The 18,997-nt window shown below is 39.4% G+C and overlaps 1 protein-coding gene across 1 annotated transcript in view; it reads left to right on the forward strand.

The window, feature by feature from the left end:
• The window catches only part of COL4A2 (collagen type IV alpha 2 chain), a 169,557-nt gene that overhangs the window by 139,670 nt on the left and 10,890 nt on the right, over positions 1-18,997 (forward strand). The window contains exons 27-39 of the mRNA XM_018557002.1: positions 283-369; positions 2,120-2,227; positions 3,918-4,139; positions 4,326-4,487; positions 6,011-6,181; positions 7,951-8,094; positions 11,648-11,764; positions 13,118-13,299; positions 13,930-13,993; positions 14,074-14,148; positions 15,976-16,083; positions 16,258-16,365; positions 18,850-18,921. Of these exons, the coding sequence (XP_018412504.1) occupies positions 283-369; positions 2,120-2,227; positions 3,918-4,139; positions 4,326-4,487; positions 6,011-6,181; positions 7,951-8,094; positions 11,648-11,764; positions 13,118-13,299; positions 13,930-13,993; positions 14,074-14,148; positions 15,976-16,083; positions 16,258-16,365; positions 18,850-18,921 (1,620 nt within the window). The remainder of the gene's footprint in view (positions 1-282; positions 370-2,119; positions 2,228-3,917; positions 4,140-4,325; positions 4,488-6,010; positions 6,182-7,950; positions 8,095-11,647; positions 11,765-13,117; positions 13,300-13,929; positions 13,994-14,073; positions 14,149-15,975; positions 16,084-16,257; positions 16,366-18,849; positions 18,922-18,997) is intronic.

The raw sequence follows: 18,997 nt of genomic DNA on the forward strand, positions 1-18,997 counted from the left end.
GTACTCCTGTGGCCCAAAAGAGAAGTAAAGCCAAAAAAAGATTCAGCTTTACTTCTCTTTGAACAAAAATCTATAAAGGCTTCAGTAATTAGGAGAATACTAACATTTAATAATTATATAAGAAAAGAATGTATGAAAAGATACGATATATCATAGTAAAACATAATGTTGACTTCCAATTAATATGTTACTGAGTGTATTGACTGCAAAGTTATCAACATCTGCAGAATCTTATTTTATCATATTTTCGACCACAAAGATCACTTAGAAATATCTTTACAGCTATTCATCCGGGCCGTGGGTGCACATTAACCCCACCACCAGCTCCAGCAGGAGCCCGAGGTGCTCCGGGATTGCCAGGATTTAACGGTAGGAATGTTTTACTGCATGATATAGAATATTATATGTATGGGAATATTATATATATGTGTGTGTGTGTGTGTATGTATACACACACACACACACACACACACACACACATACATATTAACACCGTAGAACACATTTATATTGCTTCAGTATATACACAAGCTTTCAGACATATTCCTTGGCCTTGATCAAGTGCAAGTAATTACAAAGTAAAAAGTCTCAAAAATATGTTACAAAAGTAATTAGATGATCAAACCAACGTAGCAGAATCAGTGACTACTTTCTAGCAATTTGTCCAAGGATACACGGTAACTATCGCCTCGTCATTCTTTCTCCTTAAAAAGATTTATTTTGAATCATAAAACAAAAGTTAGTTTAAATCAAAACCTAGAGTATTGCATTTATACAAAAAGACATGTATTGTGATCACAATTTAATCTCTTTGGAGATACAGTTTGAAAGTGTATCTATGATACTCATTTTGTCTGCTTCAAAATTCAATCTCCATCCCTCTTGGATAATGGGACATGTACCAGTACCTGGAATCTCAGCTGACTGAGAGTATGACCCTTCTCAGCAAGGTGGCTAGGTTCAGAATGCCCCTGTGTGTTCTTGCTTATAGATTGCTCATGTGCTGAAATTCATACAAATATGTATTCTATGTAAAAAAAAAATATAAATCTAAGGCACTTAGAGGTGCATATTACCTACAGCAGTGGTTCCCAACCTGTGTTACCTCAGGACCCACATTTGTCCTCAGTCATTAAGTCGTGACCCAAGTCACTGCAATGGAATGCTCGACAGTGTGGGCTGCTGTGCTGTGACGGAGCTCCATCCATATGTGCGTCGCTTGTACAGCTCCCTTGTGTGCCTGTAGAGGTGTTGGGAGCCAGAACATGATGTCACTCCAGTCCAGGCACCTCTACCGGACATGCGAGGGAGCTGTAAGCAATGCACGTATGGATGGAGCTCCCTCGCTGCCATACCCTCAGCCCACCCCAAGTCGGCACTCGGTGCCAGGCAGCATATTTTAAATGGCTGCTTGGTGTAAGAATGGACAGCGCTGCGCTAGGGGGAGGCTGAGGAGCCTCTCACCTAGAAAAGTGGAAGGCATGCAGCGACCCACTGAACATGGGGTCGCGACCCACTTTTGGGTCACGACCCACCAGTTGAGAACCAAGGACCTACAGCAACCTCTAAATCCTGCTGCCATGGTTAAATTCTGGGTCATTCTGATCAACAATGATCAAAATGTCAAAGCTCACTGCTCCATCCTTCATCCTTCCTGTTACCATTGGTCCATCATTATGATGTTATACATCAATGGCTGGAAGAAATGTACATGAGGCAGGAAGAGGCAAGCAAGTGCCAGAACAACCTGGGATTCGGCTGTAGCTGTAGGGTGTTTGGGGTTGATGCAGGTATGTGCAGGAACCTTTAGGTGCTTTAACTTTATACCTGACAGCAATTTTTTACTGGCCACAAAAAAGTTTTAGCCTTAAATACTAATGTTCCCATTCAGGAAATAGTTTGCTGAAGAAATAAAAAAAACTTTAGGAATGGCTATTTAAGAAAGTGAAGCTATGTTCGCTTTTATTAATCATTTATGTGCTGGAAAATTAAAATAAAACAGGATTTTATCTTGCACTTGATCTGTGTACACAGTTTTGCTATCTAAGTGAGCATTCTTTAATCCTTCAGAAAATAAACCCTGTTATCTTAAATTCCTTTTGTGTTTCTCACACTTTAGGTTTAAAGGGTCTAAAAGGTCAGGCGGGCCAACCAGGTGCCGATGGATTGCCAGGATTTAAAGGAGTCATCGGTGACCCTGGTCTTGACAGCTTGCCTGGTCCACAAGGTAATTGTTTATTCACTTACTCAAAGATCTCATTTACTTTGAAAAGCAATGTATAATACAGACATTTTTCCTATGTCTAGTCATTTTTGTTCAGTCATAAGCCAACCACTATTTACCTTGTTATATATTTCACTGTTATTCCTGTAAGTTACTAACAGTTTTATTATACTGGTATAGTTTATAGCAGTCTTATACCAGTCATTATTGCCAGTCTTCTTGCAAAGTAGAGATAACAGAATTCGTATCCATTTGCTCAATACTTCCAGGCTGCTTTAGGAAACACCCTTTAGTGGTGTTTTTTGACAAGCAAATACAATATAAATACATAAAAAGGAGTTATCTAGATAGAAATGTGGAAACTTCCTTTGCCAACTTTGAAAAAAACATGCTTTGGGGTAATTAAAATGAATATGGTTTTACCAGGTCAGCGACCTGCAACAAGTGTGTGCACTTTAGGTGTCCTGACAGCTGCTATACACATCCTTTTTCCAGGCTTCTGGCTCCCCAAGTAGCAAAGGAAGGATTAGGTGGATAGTCATTCATATCAGTGTCCTGACAGAGTCCTTTTAAAGTGCATATGCCATGTGCTGCCATTGCTGACCCCTATTTCTGAAAATGATAATTGTCTAGCTGTCTTTGGCTTCAAAACATTGTAAGTCACTGAGCTAAAACAAGCAGGCAACAATTGAAGTTGGAGTAACTCCTGATCATAACTTTTGTCTGGGGATAGAATATCAGCACTAAAGTTAGAGGACAAGTATGATAGACAACTAGTATTTTCTGAAGGAGATAAATGTTGGGGGGCCAACATATTTATATCATGGCACAATTAATCAGTAGCTGTCTGGGAGGTCATAAACTTGCCTGTACAGACAGACCCAAAGATATTAAGTGGAAGGGGTACCTGACTGTGGGGAGTAATCCTCCCCTGGAAAAGGGTTAAAGATTATGAATAATTAGAGGGCTTACCCGGTTGGGGGAGAAGGTCAGGTGGCTGGGACGAGCCGCATGGGAAGGGGCTGCAAGGGTTGCTAGGAGTTATATCTGGAAAGTTGACAAAGCAAGCATGTTGTCCCACCTGCCCTCCCTTATTGTCAGTGCAGGTGGTTGTGGCATTTTCTAATTTTGTCACAGCGGCTTGGTGGGTTAGGGGGTCTTTGGGGGTCAAAATACAATATGAAAGTCGGTGTGGGTGCAGCTGGGGAAATGGGGTGGAGTTACAATAGCCTTAGTTGGGCTAACGAACTCCAAAAGCCCCCTATAGTAACAACAGTTGTTAGGTGAATATTGTTTTTTTTTTTTAATTTAGGGTTATTATGATCGGTAAAAATTTAAATTGTTATTTGTTTAAAATAAAGGGCTGCTTTGGTCATTAAAACCCATGTTGCTCAGTCCGTGTTTTCTTTAATGGAAATAAGAAAAGTGACAGAATTGACAAATCCTATGTCATGTCTATTAGGGGTGCTCAGATCTGACTGAAAAGAATTACAAATCATTTGGCAGGTAAAACAGTCCCAACATGTGGAATTTTGTTATGTTAGATGATTGCCTGTAGCACAGCTTTAAACAAAGACCTAACTTATTAGGTGCAACTAATATATTTGTTAGAATTGTACAACTGAATTCAGTACATGAATTGTTCAGATATGTTTCTTTCTGCATTTACATAGCTACACCTTCTTGTTTTCAGGATTCCCAGGTCGAAGAGGAGATCGTGGTAAGCCTGGAGGACCAGGTCTACTAGGAGAACGTGGCCCATCAGGGAAGACAGGTGCACAGGGATTTCAAGGTACAAAAGGTAGCCCCGGTGATGTGTTGGGAGCTCCGCCTGGATCCCCTGGTGATGTTGGATTTCCTGGTCTGAAAGGTCTGAAAGGCATACAAGGTGACACAGGCTTACCTGGAATTCAAGGTACGTACCACTACTTTCGGTAGTGTTTTTCCCAAATAAAACACTAACACTACAGCATAAAAAAGACAAGATATTCAATATCAAAAATACCCTAAATAAAATCCACTATTTTGCTCATATTACATTTCAGGAAACATTACTCAGCAACAATTGTTATTCTTTTATATACCTATTTTTTTCTCTTAGGTATCAATGGAAACCCTGGGACTCCAGGGCTAAAAGGTATTCCTGGTGATGCTGGAATTTCTGGTACTTCTGGGTTACCAGGCCCATCAGGGAATGGTGGGTTTCCAGGAATGAAAGGGAAACCAGGGAAGCCAGGAGCAGTGGGTCTTCCTGGACTTCCAGGTAAGAGTGAAATGCTCTATTTTCGACATTCTTGTGAACATGTGACTGCTGGCCATCCCATAAAACATCTAATGCTGTAGACCACTTTTAGAGGTTTTTAAATATCTTTCTGCCATTGTACAAATCTGAATTCTAGGAGGTGGCAATGCAGTGTAAAAAAATATTTTTATATATATATATAAGCAATTATGTTGTACTACTTCAAAAAACGCTGCTTGGATGATACATTTGCATTGTGGTCTGCCTCCGCCCTTGCCCTTTGTGATCACACAGCATGTAAAAAATCTGAGCACTGTGTGAGAACACTGTGAGCATTTAGATACCTGTTATTTAATGCAATAGAAAACACTACAGATTGTCACGGAGTTCAGTGGACCCTCTTTGTCATCAGGGCCGATAGCTAGGTGACAGGCAGAACAGACAGTAGAGTGGTATAAATACACTGGCAGGCAGAGAAATAACAGACAGTAGCAAAGTCAGTGGACTGATAGTCAGAACAGGTGCAGACAAACAGATCTTAGACAAAATCTAGGTAACAGAGTGATAATAACAGAGATAAGAGGTCAGCGATTAGGATTAGAACAGACAAGATGAGTACGAATGCAGTTTAAACAATTCACAGGAATAGTCCAATGCATGAATAGTCAGACAGAAGTCAGAATCAGACAGATCTATATAAATCCAGGGCATATTAAAACACACTAACCTGTTGATCATGCACAGTAATGTCTGAATGTCTAGTATTGTAAGCACTTTCTTGATTAGAGCAGGTGTGTACTTCAGAGACTTGACCTGCAGTTCTAAGCACTGACCAGCAGATGGCAAATGCACAAGGCGATGCTCCATGGTGTTTAGTTTACTCTAACTTGCTTCTTCTCTTACTACTAATACAAAATTAACCATATTTGCGACCCCTTATAATAACAGTTTAACATCATTACATAGCAAATGTATGTACTGCTATAACAATATATAACGTTATCACAAGAACAGGAAACAAGGAAACATCTCTATGCTACAGACAGTAAAAAAAAAAAAAGACAGGACATCTAATGCATATTCTCCCTGTGCTTGCAGGAGTTTCTGGTACTCCGGTTTCCTCCCACACTCCAAAGACATGCTGGAAGGTTAATTGTCTCCTGTCTAAAATTGGCCCTGTATGCATGTGAGATAGGGACCTTAGATTGTAAGCTCCTTGAGGGCAGGGACTGATGTGAATGTGCGCTATGTAAAGCGCAGTATAAAATTGTTGGTGCTATATAAATAATAAATAATCATCCCCTACTCTATCCAACACTAAAAAAAAAAAAATGTTTGGCATAAAAATACCTTTGGAAAAAAAACTGTGGCAAATGAGAACACACCATTAGCTATGATATCCATCTGTGAAAACATCTCTACAAGAAGAAGTGATGTGACCAAGCATAGACAAAATGATAACGTATATCCCAAATTTTGTATAAATAAGGACTTTGTTTATATGTTACTTACTATTATTCATGTCTTTATTTTTTTAAACACAGGTTCTTCTGGACCACGAGGCGATGAAGGAGAACAAGGGACCCCAGGACAAGCTTGGAAAAAGGGTGAAGATGGAGATGGGGGAGGACTGGGAATTCCTGGCATAAGAGGAAGAATTGGAGATCCAGGCTTCCCGGGGTTGACTGGTATGGATGGCCACCCTGGTGTAAAGGGTAGGTAAAACCTAACTTCCTATAGTATTTGATCATAGAAATGTTAGGGCAAGCAAAACTGGGTCAAATTATTGAAAATAATCCAAGCAAGATTCAGTTGTAAAGTGTTTTGCATATATTTTATTGGTAAAACATTTTTATAGCCTGGTATTTGTGAAGTTTTGCATACTAGCATTTAATACTTGCAGTTATTGTCAGAAGGTGGAGCTCTAGGTTTCTTTTATATGTTTATCTATCTATTCATAGCTGCTATGTTGTAAAAATGCTTGCTGTTTGCAGAGCTCGTTATCTCAATGAGAAATTCACACGCATAACTAAATGTGTCAGAGGAGTGACTCCTCCTTCCTCCCTCCAAGGTCTACTCTGCACAGACAGCTTCCAATAGACTTGCATTCAGAGAGGTACTAAAGAAAAACAGCTTCTGCTGTGCTCCCTCTTTAGAAAAACTATAATGTTCTGTAAATCCTGTGTCATGGGTATACTTTATAGTAAATGTTTATTTTTAACCAAATATTTTATTCACAGTGAAAGGGAGGTGTAAAACATCTGTTTAAAAAGTGTACACTGAATAAATAAATAAGTCAAATTGTAGTTTTTTAAATGGGTATATGTAGTGTAAAGTTTGGGATTATAAATTATAATACACATAATAAACTTTCTATATGTTTTAGTGCCCATTATTCTTGTTCTTAAGCTACAATGTAGGATATTTTGCTATATATACATATGTATTAATGTGTTAATGCCCAATAAACAGAAAGAGAGAGAGCTATACACTCTGCTCACTAAAATCTCATATAAGCTTTAACATGTTAATGTCATTTGAAAAGTCTTTTTAATCTTTTGTAGTCTGATCTTTCATTCAATAATATCTGGTGATTTTGCCATGAAGGTTCTTCTTTAGGTAGTTCCTGTTATTGGGTGACAGCCCTCTCACTATAGTAATCCTGCATTGTCAGCATGTCATATGCACCTTTGGTTACAGCTGTAGGACTGCCACATATTGTGCAGGCATGGTCCACCATTATCACTATAAGTTAGCTGGTTCAGAATAATGATGTAAGATGATGCTGAAGCACATGCATGTAGACAGTATGTGGCTGGAAAAGAGTTCAACAGCACCAAGATGAAAAAAGATAAAAATTGTATTTTATGGGAAAAAATGTGCCATTGGCTTATTTCACAAACTAAATGCAATCTTTTTATTTTTGTTCTACTTTGGGGGCATGGCCATGTATGGCATGTGAACAGACACATATCATGGAGCTCCCACTTGTGATTCTCTAACAATCTTGCTCACTATGAGCTTACTAGCCAAAACATTATTTCATACTCAGGATTAGATCTGCTTTATATAGGGAACACCTTATTCTTATAGGCTTGTTCCCTTTGGCCATGCAGATGTATAACCACCACAGTGCTCAGACCTTATTAAGGTCCTTATTTGAAGTAAGCAAAATAAAAAGAAGAAAACAACACTGCAGAAACACCATGTCATTTTACAGCCATTGCAGGTAAAATGTATTTCTTGAGATTACACAAAACTGACGCATGGCACATCTGTAGGATGACATGATGATTTTACATGTTTTTTGGAGTACAACTGGATCCATAGATGTGGTGAGTGTGGGACCTAGCTTCCTTTGTTTGGTTGTCCTCTTATATTTGTATGCTGTTTCACTGTGACTCGAGATTACCCCCTCCTCTAAGCTTTACGTGACTGCTTCATGAGCATTTTAATTGACATTTTTTAATTACAATTTAAACAGGTGTGAAAGGTTCTACTGGAATGGGAGGTTTCCAAGGAATGAAGGGTGAGAAAGGACAGCCTGCCTCAAGCGGTTTAAAGGGTCAGTTTGGGAATTTTGGCTTACCAGGAGAAAGAGGAATTCCAGGAGCAATAGGCCACAAAGGTACCATTCTATAACGATTAAGCATATGCTTATATAACTTTGGTTTGTTTTATCTTGTAATCCACTAAGATGAATTGAAAACACTTCATTACTACAGTGATACAGCAGCTCACAACCAGTTTATTATAACTATATTAAGCAGTAATGTGTTGTGTGACTGTTACCTGCTTTTATACCCTTCTGACTATCAAAATCTGTCCAAAACATAGTTCTACTTGTCCCCATGTGTAATCCCCAGAAATAGCGTTCTACAGTGTATATGCCTATTCCTGGAACCTTGTTTTTATTTCTACTAAATTCACATTAAATAAATTCACATAAAATTAGCATATACAAATTTCTTATTGGCTGTTGGATTTGATCCTATTAAAGTGACACTAAACTAGTTCAATCTTAAAAATGCATTCAAGTACCATAACTATAAAACAAAATGTAACTTATTTGTGTATCACTCGGCTGTAGATCCTCAAATCATCTCTGAATTGGTGCTGACACTGTCCTTCCTTCTGGAGGGTGGCTACTTTTGTTTCCCATGCTCCCTGTGTGTGTTCAAAAAGTAGCCACCACTCCAAGCTCACTCCTGTGATAAAGTAGAACTTCAATACAAATTAATAAACTAAACATGAGATTGTAGTCCATCACAGGAATGAGCTTGGATCAGTGGCTACTTTACAGCCCATCATGGGAGTGAACTTGGGGCGGTGGCTACTTTACAACACACACATGGACCATGGGGAACAAAAGTAGCCACCCTCCAGAAGGAAGAACAGTGCCGGCACTAATACAGAGATGATTTGAAGATCTACAGCTGAGTGATACACAAATAAGCTATGGTATGGTATGCATTTTTAAGATTTAACTCCTGAGTTTAGTGTCACTTCAATCTGTAAATATTATATATTTTTCCAGTATTTATGAAGTATACATTTTGTAGGTATAAATCCACTTTACTTAGAATTCACAAACATAACAAATACAACGAACTAAGGCTTCAATTGAACTATAACTTTCTCAAACAATTCATCCCCACACAGCTACCTTCTCATGTATCACTTGCCCCTCCCTTTTAGATTGTAAGCCCTCATGGGCAGGGCCCTCCTTACCATCTTGTCACAATTGTATTGTGATTGTAATGTCTTCCTTATATTGTAAAGCGCTGCGCAAACTGTTGGCGCTATATAAATCCTGTATAATAATATGAATTCATTGAAGCCATATTACAGTCATTCTTACAGGTTCAGGATCACTTAATTTACTTTAAATAGGGTTACATGGTATGGAATAGTATAGTATAGCTGTAGAATGTGCTCTGTTTGGGGTGCCTTGATTTAATGACGAACAACTGTTAAGATCATTCAGCTAGCATTTATCATTCTCACACTCATTTACACATGCCAGGGCCTTTTTCTCACTCCTTGTTACACTCGCAACAAGTAGGTATTAGTGCATCATATTCCAGATTGTCCAGAAAGACTTGTTCAAAAAGTCATGGAAGGTTACCACTGTTCCAGCTTGTGAGATTGTGTAGGTCAGGGGTGTCAAACTCAATTTAATCGTGGGCCGCATCAACATTATGGTTGCCCTCAAAGGTATCTGTAAGACTATATAAATGTATCTAATCTTTATCATAATTGCCTCTGCATTCGATTATCACTGGTTTTAGTAATAACTTAATACCTAGATCTGAAAGTAGAAGTCTAGGAAATGGCCTGGTGGGCCGGATTTGGCCCCTGGGCCTTGAGTTTGGCACATATGGTGTAGATGTATACACAGGAAGCTCCCAGCACCTATGCTGCCATACAAAACAAGTGTGGGCAGTAAATACCAGGGAGGTGGACTGTCTCAAGGGATGACAACCCTCAGGCATCCATTCATCCTTTAGTGTCACGTCTCCAAGAGCTCTATGTTATTTAATGGCCTTATCACCAAGCCACATGCTTATTGTTCTTTCAGGAGGCAGTGAAATCCTTTATATCAAAGCGGTATCATAGATATCAATTGTATCAGCTCCATCAATAGCATAGTATCATACCATATAGCATAGTGGATCCCTGCACATGAGACAATGGAGACCAAATATTGCTTCTACTATCCTATATTTATTAGTTGTATACTATATATAACACATACAGAATGTACACATAACTGCTTCATGGTGACTATCATAATCCTGACTCTCAAAGAGTGTAAGACAGTTTTCCACGGTTGCACTTTGACTCAAGATGCCCTTTTTATGCCCTAAGCGTAGGCTTCCTTTTGCAGGAGGATGGGGCTCACAGAATGTATTTGAACTTCTGTAAGATGACAGGGCTTTACCTGATCTAGCATATTATTTTAGCATGTTAGCTGACGTCTGCAGCCTTGTGACAACTGGTTGCAAATCTATGCTTCTCTCATGTCCCCTCGCTCTCATCAGTGCACCCTGAACTCCACCATCACATGCACTTCTTGCAAAACAAACACAAAATGTAGAAGCCTCCTGGCTTCTACTTTCAGTGTCCTGCTACTCCAGCCTCAGTGCTCGGGCCTCTGTCTATGTCCTCCGTACAGTCTTAACACCATGCTAACCTGCACTCATGATGCCTGTCCTCAGCCTTAGTGACTCCCTGTGGCCCTCTTCCAGGCTCACTGGCTGCCCCAAGAAACACATATGGCAAGCATACACATCTGGCTCCACTCTGACTCCTGGCTGGAGCCCTCGGGTCTGAAACCTTCCCCGTCTCCCAGGTGGAGACCTGAACCCTTGCCAGCACCCTTACCATAAGGGCTGTGCAATCAACAGGTGCTGGTCACCACGTAACCATGGACCCAGGAATGGAGATTTCCTCCCTCTTGCTGTCACCCTAAAAGGATTCATTCCTGAAACTGAATCTCAGAAAAATTCACATGGTGGCCCAAGTTTCCTTTTGTTATTTCCTTTATACAGTATACTGTGAGTCTTAACATAGAAGAAGAGATTAACTTGTCACCTTTAGTATCATTATCATCTGTTCTCTGCAACCTCTTGACTGGTAAGGAGACATTTGCTGCATGCAGCAATTTCCAACCATAGACTTCTACCAATTAGCGTCATGCTATAAAGGTTTCCAGAATTCTTACTTTGCAACCATAATAAGGTAACCCTTGTATGAGAATAAAGCTGCATCTCACGTTCATTTTTCATCCCTTTCTATGTAATCTGCTGTTTGAGGCTGTAGTGGGTAATGTCTAAGGCTTGTTCATGAACAAATTAGCAGAACAGTTAAAGATGTTTGTGTGAGATATGAGGTCACTTGATCAAAATTTGCACCAGAGTCCTTTGACTTTTAGTTACCCTTCTGCCTCTGATGCATCATGTGATATAGTGTAAGCACTTTTGCTCATGAAATTCCCGCATTGCAAACGTTTTACACCATAAGGAACTCTAGCCATGTGGGAACATTTTTGGTATGGGTTACAATCTTATTAATTTTATTGTTTGATAATTTACCAAAATGAGGGTTGATTTTTTTTTTTTCCGATCAGTTCTATTTAGGGAAAGTTTAAGTAAATAATTAACATTGAATGTATTAAGGTGATCGAGGCGAGGATGGACCACCAGGACCACCACCGGATATTGAAAAGCAAATGATAAAAGGAGACAAAGGAGGTCATGGTATTCCAGGAGATCCTGGAGTTCAAGGGAAGAGAGGTAAGCATATAATACTTCCCTTCCAGTTATATCACATATGTTTGGTGCTGGAGCAAACACCATTGGTTGCAGTTCATTTGTTGTACATTGTGATTCCCCCATAATGTATATCTCAAGCACTAGCAAAAAAAAAACATGGAGAGTAGTTACTAACATTTTAAAAAAGGTCTCAGAGATTATTTATTAAACTAGGATATCATTATAGATATATGGAAACACACTGCAGTGTAGTCATTTGGGATGAAAACAATGTGATTTAATGTAATTTTTTTCAAAAATGAAAAATGAGTGCCATGTCCTTAAAGAATAAAAAGTATCAACCCTTGCAATGGGGCCACCCCCACACTGCAAGGGTTAAGTGCTCGTTTTTGTCTAGGTGCCAAAAAAAGTTATACTCACCAGACCATCCGAGATGGCTCCCTGCTTCTGTGATCCTTGAAGCATGTCTCCTCCTTGCTGCACAGATGGAATGCTCCTGGCATCCTCACGTCTATACACATTCTATGCACAGTGTATAGAGCGTGATGACACCAGGATCCTTAGACCGCTGGAGCAGAGGGGGAGAGACGCTCGAGACACTGATCTAAGGACAAGCTGGCTCGGATTGTCTGGTGAGTATAACTTTTTTTTTAGCAGCTAGGCACAAACAAGCACTTTTTTTTACCCCCACACTGCAAAGTTAATACATTTTTTTCCTGGAGTTCTTTAACTACTCACATCAGCATAGTTACTTTAGCACTGTGGGCAATCATTTTAGCACAAGTAGGGAACATATTCTGGTGTATGAAGGCATATGGTAAGTAGATGCAGCAGCATCCTAAAAATTTTTCCTGGAGACAATGACTGATTTAAATACCATTGACAGAGGAATCAATGCATTTCATGCTTAAACACACAAAAAAGTGTAGGCAGAGAGGACATTTTAGCGCAGTCCAGACATAGAAGTGGGAAGAAAAAGAAATAACAATGACAAGTAGAGAAAAAAGGGAATGTTTCATATCTCTCATGAATTAAAAAAAACAGGAACATTTCTAAGTAACAACAATTCAATGAGACCTTGGATCTTGTACATTAGAGAAAGATGGACAACCACACTATGAAAATAACTATACAAAGAATGCAACTACTGCTTATACTTGATTACAATTAATAAATAAGTAATGGTGGCATCTATCTTTTCAAGGAAATGCAATGTATTTTAAATATTCTTGCATATATACAATGATAGGTTACTGACTTTTTTTATTATGTTTTCTTGTTGCATTCTGATGGTCATTTATTTGAAGCATCCGCACGTTTAATATAAAATGCAAATTAAACCACATATTAAGCTATATTAATTGCTTTTTTCAGGAGTTAAAGGAATGCCTGGCCACCGTGGAAAAACTGGGCAACCTGGTTCACCCGGAATCCCAAGCTTTGAGCCAGGGGACAAAGGAAATGCTGGAGAAAGTGGGTTTATTGGTTTCCCCGGTACTCCAGGACAAGCTGGTCCTCCAGGCATTCGTGGATTTCCCGGATTTACAGGTCCTAGAGTAAGTTTGTCACCTTCTTGGAAAATATTGCATTTAGGCCTCATTCACACTGCCAATACGTGCGTATTGTACCATATGCAACGTATGCAAATAAATGGCTCCATACACATAGCCGCATATGGAGCCGTATATTTGCGCAGCGTATATATGCGCAAAAACAGAATGGAACCGTGATGCGTCCGGGCAGCATATTTCTGCGTATTTTACGTGCATACGCGTGTATGTGCGTATACGCGTGCAGTTCATTAAAACTTCTATTAGGAATTATGCATTCTGGGAATGCAAATAGTGCACGCATATACGCACATACGCTCGTATATACTCGCATAGACGTGTATATACGCAATATACTATTTTGCTTGCGTTGTGTGTGAATGAGGCCTTAAAAACCTTCATGGATAGATAATAACAATATGTCTGAGGAAGTGTGCAACCAGTGTGATAATGAGTTGTGTTAGTTAAACAATTTCACTATATTTGTTGTTCTTTTGACAGCTTGCCTATATATTGGTTGCTTATCAGATAGTTTACTTGTACAATAATTCAGTGTGTGTAGTGTGGCTGCTGATAACATTGTGGTTTGAATGCTCCCTGAATGTGGACAACACTCACCACCAATTTCTCCTACAGGGTTCAAAGGGCATGCCTGGATTCTATGGAATTCCAGGTGACAAAGGAAATTTTGGAGATATAGGTAAACATGGTATATGTGACATACATGTATGACAAAAAAAAAAGACACATAATGACATTTATGTACATTCCTGCATTCAGGTGAAAAAGGTGCCTCTATAGATTTACCAGGAGAGAGAGGAAACCAGGGTGTGATAGGTGACCCTGGATTTCCAGGTATGTATCTTTTATATATTTGCTTTGTTGTACTTGTTTGTTAAAAGACTGCATGAGACCAAAGACAGGGCATTAACAAGTGTAAAATATATCATTAGACTCACAGAAGAATCTACAGATAAACTGCCAGTATATGCACAAACGTATTATTATGATTGCCAAATAACTTTTATTTTAAATATGGAAGGTTAGGTTATTTTATTAGCTCTACACACAAAAGTACAAACACATACATATATATTTATATACTGTATATATATACCTATATATATATACACAGTATACACACAGTATATACATACACAGACCTGAGGCATCCCGGATTCCCATCTCTTTAACTGTCCTTTACCTCTTCCAGCAGGGTGCAGTAATGAAGCAGGGAGCCTGGCATGTGGTCATGTGACCACCCACCTGGCTTCCTGATTGGATGGGAAGCACAGTCACGCTCCCTCGTAGCTTCCCGGGCACCGAGGACTGCAGCTGTTATATGAGGAATGTAAGTGGCAAGTGCTGCTTTGCTCTGTATCACTAAGCCGGTCACAGAGAGATCTTTGTGATCTCTCCACCAGCTCAGTGTCTAAAAACACGTCGCCCGCTGTTGCGGTTTCGGTGTTGCGCTTGGGGTGATTAGAGTATGCCTACACGTTTTTAAGATATTTAAATTTAAATGGATGAGGGTGACACAAAACTGATTCTTGAAGCCAACATGGAGACACCACCAGACAGAAAAGTCCAAAGGTTTTTTATTGATAGAAATACTGCAGCATCAAAAAATCCAATGCATTGCAGAGCTTTACACAATCCCCCTTTATCAGGGCTTTAGTGTATTTAGAGGGGAATCCCTTATGAGATAGCTTGACTCAGGGCTATTAAGAGGAAACAGTTATCGCAAATCACACGTAGGCAGGGTATTGCAGGTGAAGTGCCTTACCCCCTAAATACACTTCAAGCCTTGATGAAGAGCGATTGTGTGAACCCTCGAAATGTGTTCTCATTTTGACACTGTTGTATTTTTATCAATAAAAACACTTTGAACTCTTTTATGTCTGGTGGTGCATTCCGGTTTGCTTCAAGATACTTCTCTAAGGTCCCTCTTTCAGTCTATGGTCCTTTTAGGTCGTACAGCAGCCTCTTCCAAGTGATCAAGCACCATGAATGGAATTCCTACTGAAATTGTTGAACACGTACAATAAAAGATCTTGGCACCTCTCATCCTTTACTACAAAACTATATGTGCAGGGAATTTCAAAGTTGCAGAGTTACCCAGATTTTCAGTAAAGGAATCATTGCTAGCACTAATTACAGATCAATACAGATGATATAGCAATAAAAACAGGACAACGGCAAAATCACAGGGAATTCTACATATTGGAAGGGGTCACATTGGAAGGTATGGTTTCTTACTTTATATAAATCAACCAGACATGGGCCTCTCAGCAAATGCAATTTGCTTTCCCAAACACATATTTGAAAGCAAAACCTAGCATTCCAGTTGTTTTACTCCCATAGTGTATGTACCTCCCTGTACCATTTACTCCAGACAAACACAGCCAGTCTCATTTATCAATGTGCCTGAAAGAAAATCTCTGTTACCCATAGCAACCCATCAGAATCTCACTTTCTCTACTTAAAACAGACATTCTGACTGGTTGATGGGTAATGCAGACAGTTCTTTCTGGCCCATAGACAAACAAGGGCTCATGAATCAGTGTCAATTAAAAAAAATATCTGGCATTTATGTATTTTCAGAGTGGAAATTATTTTGAAAAGCACGCTGTACATATATTGTACTGCCAATATAATTTAAACATTTGGTTGGCATTGCAGGACAAAGAGGAAGGCATGGAGAAAAAGGATTGCTTGGAAATGCAGGTTCTCCTGGCATTGCAGGAATTAAAGGAGATTTTGGTCAACCAGGACAAAAGGGCCAAACAGGTATCTCATTGTGGCTTTTGCTGTGTAATTGGTCTTAAGAAGCATTCAGAATGCGAAATATTACCTAATTATCATTTAGCAAAATCTGTCAATGTTAAAGACAATATATAATGCAGTTTGACTATATTATTCCTTTACTTAGATGTTGTCTATATGGTCATTTCTATTCTTCAGGTTTACCAGGTCTTTTGGGTGTTCCTGGTTCTCAGGGGGATCCTGGATTCCCAGGAGCCCATGGTGAAAAAGGGATCTCGGGGATCCCTGGTCTACCAGGTCAACATGGTAAGGGAAATGAAGTTTGTAAATGTCTGCAATATTCATTATAGTTATTACTCGATTTCTATTTCACTTTATTCCACAGTGTCTTCGAAAAAAGTGTTCTCTATACAAATGAATACAGCCTTTAATCAAGTACCTATCATGATTCTAGAACAAACGCTATTTATACAATTGTAGCCATTAAAGCCTAATTGTAGAATGTTATTGACATATGGATTGGCAATATACCTCATCATCAGGATCACAGCTGTTTCCACATGGCCAAGACAACTCACTTGGCTTTATGCTAAGCATTGGGTGGAGTGGTGTAGGTTTTCTCCATATATTCTTCAGTACTATCTTACCCACTGTATCATTGGACTGTGGGAAAACAGAGCATCTTCTAGAGGAAACAAACACAGAAACATATCAACATGGTTACCATTTGATAAAGCTAGTAACACTTCCTGGGTTAGAAATTAAACTTTTCTTTGAGTAACCACATGAGGTTTTGTTTTTTACTCTTTTAATCTGTTAATTTTTAGTATAGTTGAGTACTGTTTACAATCAAATATGTAGTTATACCTCATTTGATATATACACACCTTTAAATTCTTTATTTATTTCCACAAGGCATGTACAACACAATTGACAAAGAAGTCAATTCATACATAAATCTACGTCATAAGTGACAAGCTGGCAACGGCCAGACAAAATATCAAAAAGTCAAATGTTCAAGAGACTTCATATATACATTGAAAGTAATAGAACCATAACAGTTACACCAAATACAGGTTGAATGTATGGCATGATCTCATTTAAAGGGGTTCTAAACCCTCCGGTTTTTTTGCCCATATCTACTGCTAGCATCCAGTAGATATAGGCAAGAAGTGTAAAAAAAAAAAAAAAAACGCTTAAAATCCTAGTTACATACCTCCAGCAATTATTTTAAAATGTACAAGATACAACAATTTGGTTATTGAGCTACTGCATTAGCAAAACCACATGGAATTGTCTTTGACATTCAGTCAGTTAAATAAGCAATAGTTATCATGTGCCTAAGTTTAAACCCACATTTGTTTCCAGTGTACATTTAATGGGAGACTTTAACTTCTTATTGCTTCGTGTAGAAAGCAATATGAGAAATACAGGCCGCAGCAGCAGCCGGACAGCTCAGCCGAGCCATACGCATATGCTTCGGCTTGGCTAAGCTGAAGACACAAGCCAAGCAGTAAGTTCTCCCTGCAAAATGTAAACAAATTTTAAAAAAAACAGTGCGGGGTCCCTCTCCCGATCCATACCAGACCCTTTAGGTCTGGTAGGAAAGTTAGGAGAGACCCCCCCGCCCCCGAGTAAAAAATAAAAAAAAGGGTGAGGGGTTCCCCTCAAAAGTCATACCAGGCCCTTTAGGTCTGCTAGGAATTTTAAGGGGGAGCCCCACCCACAAAAACACGTGGGGGAAATGTGGGGTCCCAACCAGACCCTTAATCCAAGCACAGGCCTGGCAGGGCAGGAAATGAGGGGTCCTCATTTGCTCATGGAAAAGCACCTTGCCCCCATGCGGCTGAGGACAAGGGCCTCTTCTGCCACACCTGACCCGGTGGTTGTGGGGGTCTGCAGGCAGGGTGGTTTATTTGCAATGGGCTACCCCCTTTAATAAAGTGGGCACCAAGATGCTGCCCCCCCCTTGTGAATGAGTAGGTGTACTTGTACCCCTACTCATTCACTAAAGGTTAAAGTAAAAAGTGAATAAAGAGCCCACACTTTAGGAAAAAATCCTTTTATTGAAAAAAAAAAAAACATAACAAAATTTTTTGACAAGTCCTTTAATAAAAAAATAAAACCTCCAAAAATTAAAACAAATAATCCACTGAAGTAATCCAAAAGTCAATCACGACGTCCAGCGTTGTCCACAATCTGCCCGTACCCGACCAACTGCTGCCGCCGAATGAAAGTTTGACAGATGCCAGCCAAATGTAAACAGATAGGCGGAGCTAGCGATGACATCACCTCTGGCTCCGCCCATCTGTTTACATTTTGCTGGCATCTGTCAAATCAACATTGCAAGTGCCGGGAAAATGAAAACAAATGGGCAGAGTTGGTCGTGACATCACGGTTGGCTTCGCCCATTTGTTGTCATACAATGACAGACTACTGTCCCCAACTCCGCCCATTTGTTTTCATTTTGCCGGCACTTGCCGCACCGGCGTCATGTAAAAATATTCATGATACAGTTATACAAGAACTTCTTGCGCACCATGATGCAGTCTTCAAGCCATCATACCATCTAAAATGTTTTTCTTTAAAACATTCAATCTGGGCTCTTTAGAATAAAACAAGTTTTATGTAAGCTTCAACTGACAGGACAGTCCATACATGAACCAGCGATCTGCAGGGTAGCTCTGAATCTAATTTGAACAGTAATTGTTAAATGAATAGTTTCACTACAGAAATCTAAGCTACTCTCCAGGTATTGCACTGAATGTGACATAGATAATTCTTTTACAGGTTTCCCTGGATTCAGGGGACTTCCTGGGCTTGATGGCTTGACGGGTACAAAGGGGATTCAGGGACCAACAGGTACAGTTGGAATTAGTTGGCTCTAGTAGAACAGCACATTTCAATCTATGATATTTATTGTAAATATCTATGCATT

Source organism: Nanorana parkeri, unplaced genomic scaffold, assembly GCF_000935625.1.
Source record: "Nanorana parkeri isolate BGI_ZX_2015 unplaced genomic scaffold, ASM93562v1 scaffold262, whole genome shotgun sequence".
NCBI classification, from domain to species: domain Eukaryota; kingdom Metazoa; phylum Chordata; class Amphibia; order Anura; family Dicroglossidae; genus Nanorana; species Nanorana parkeri.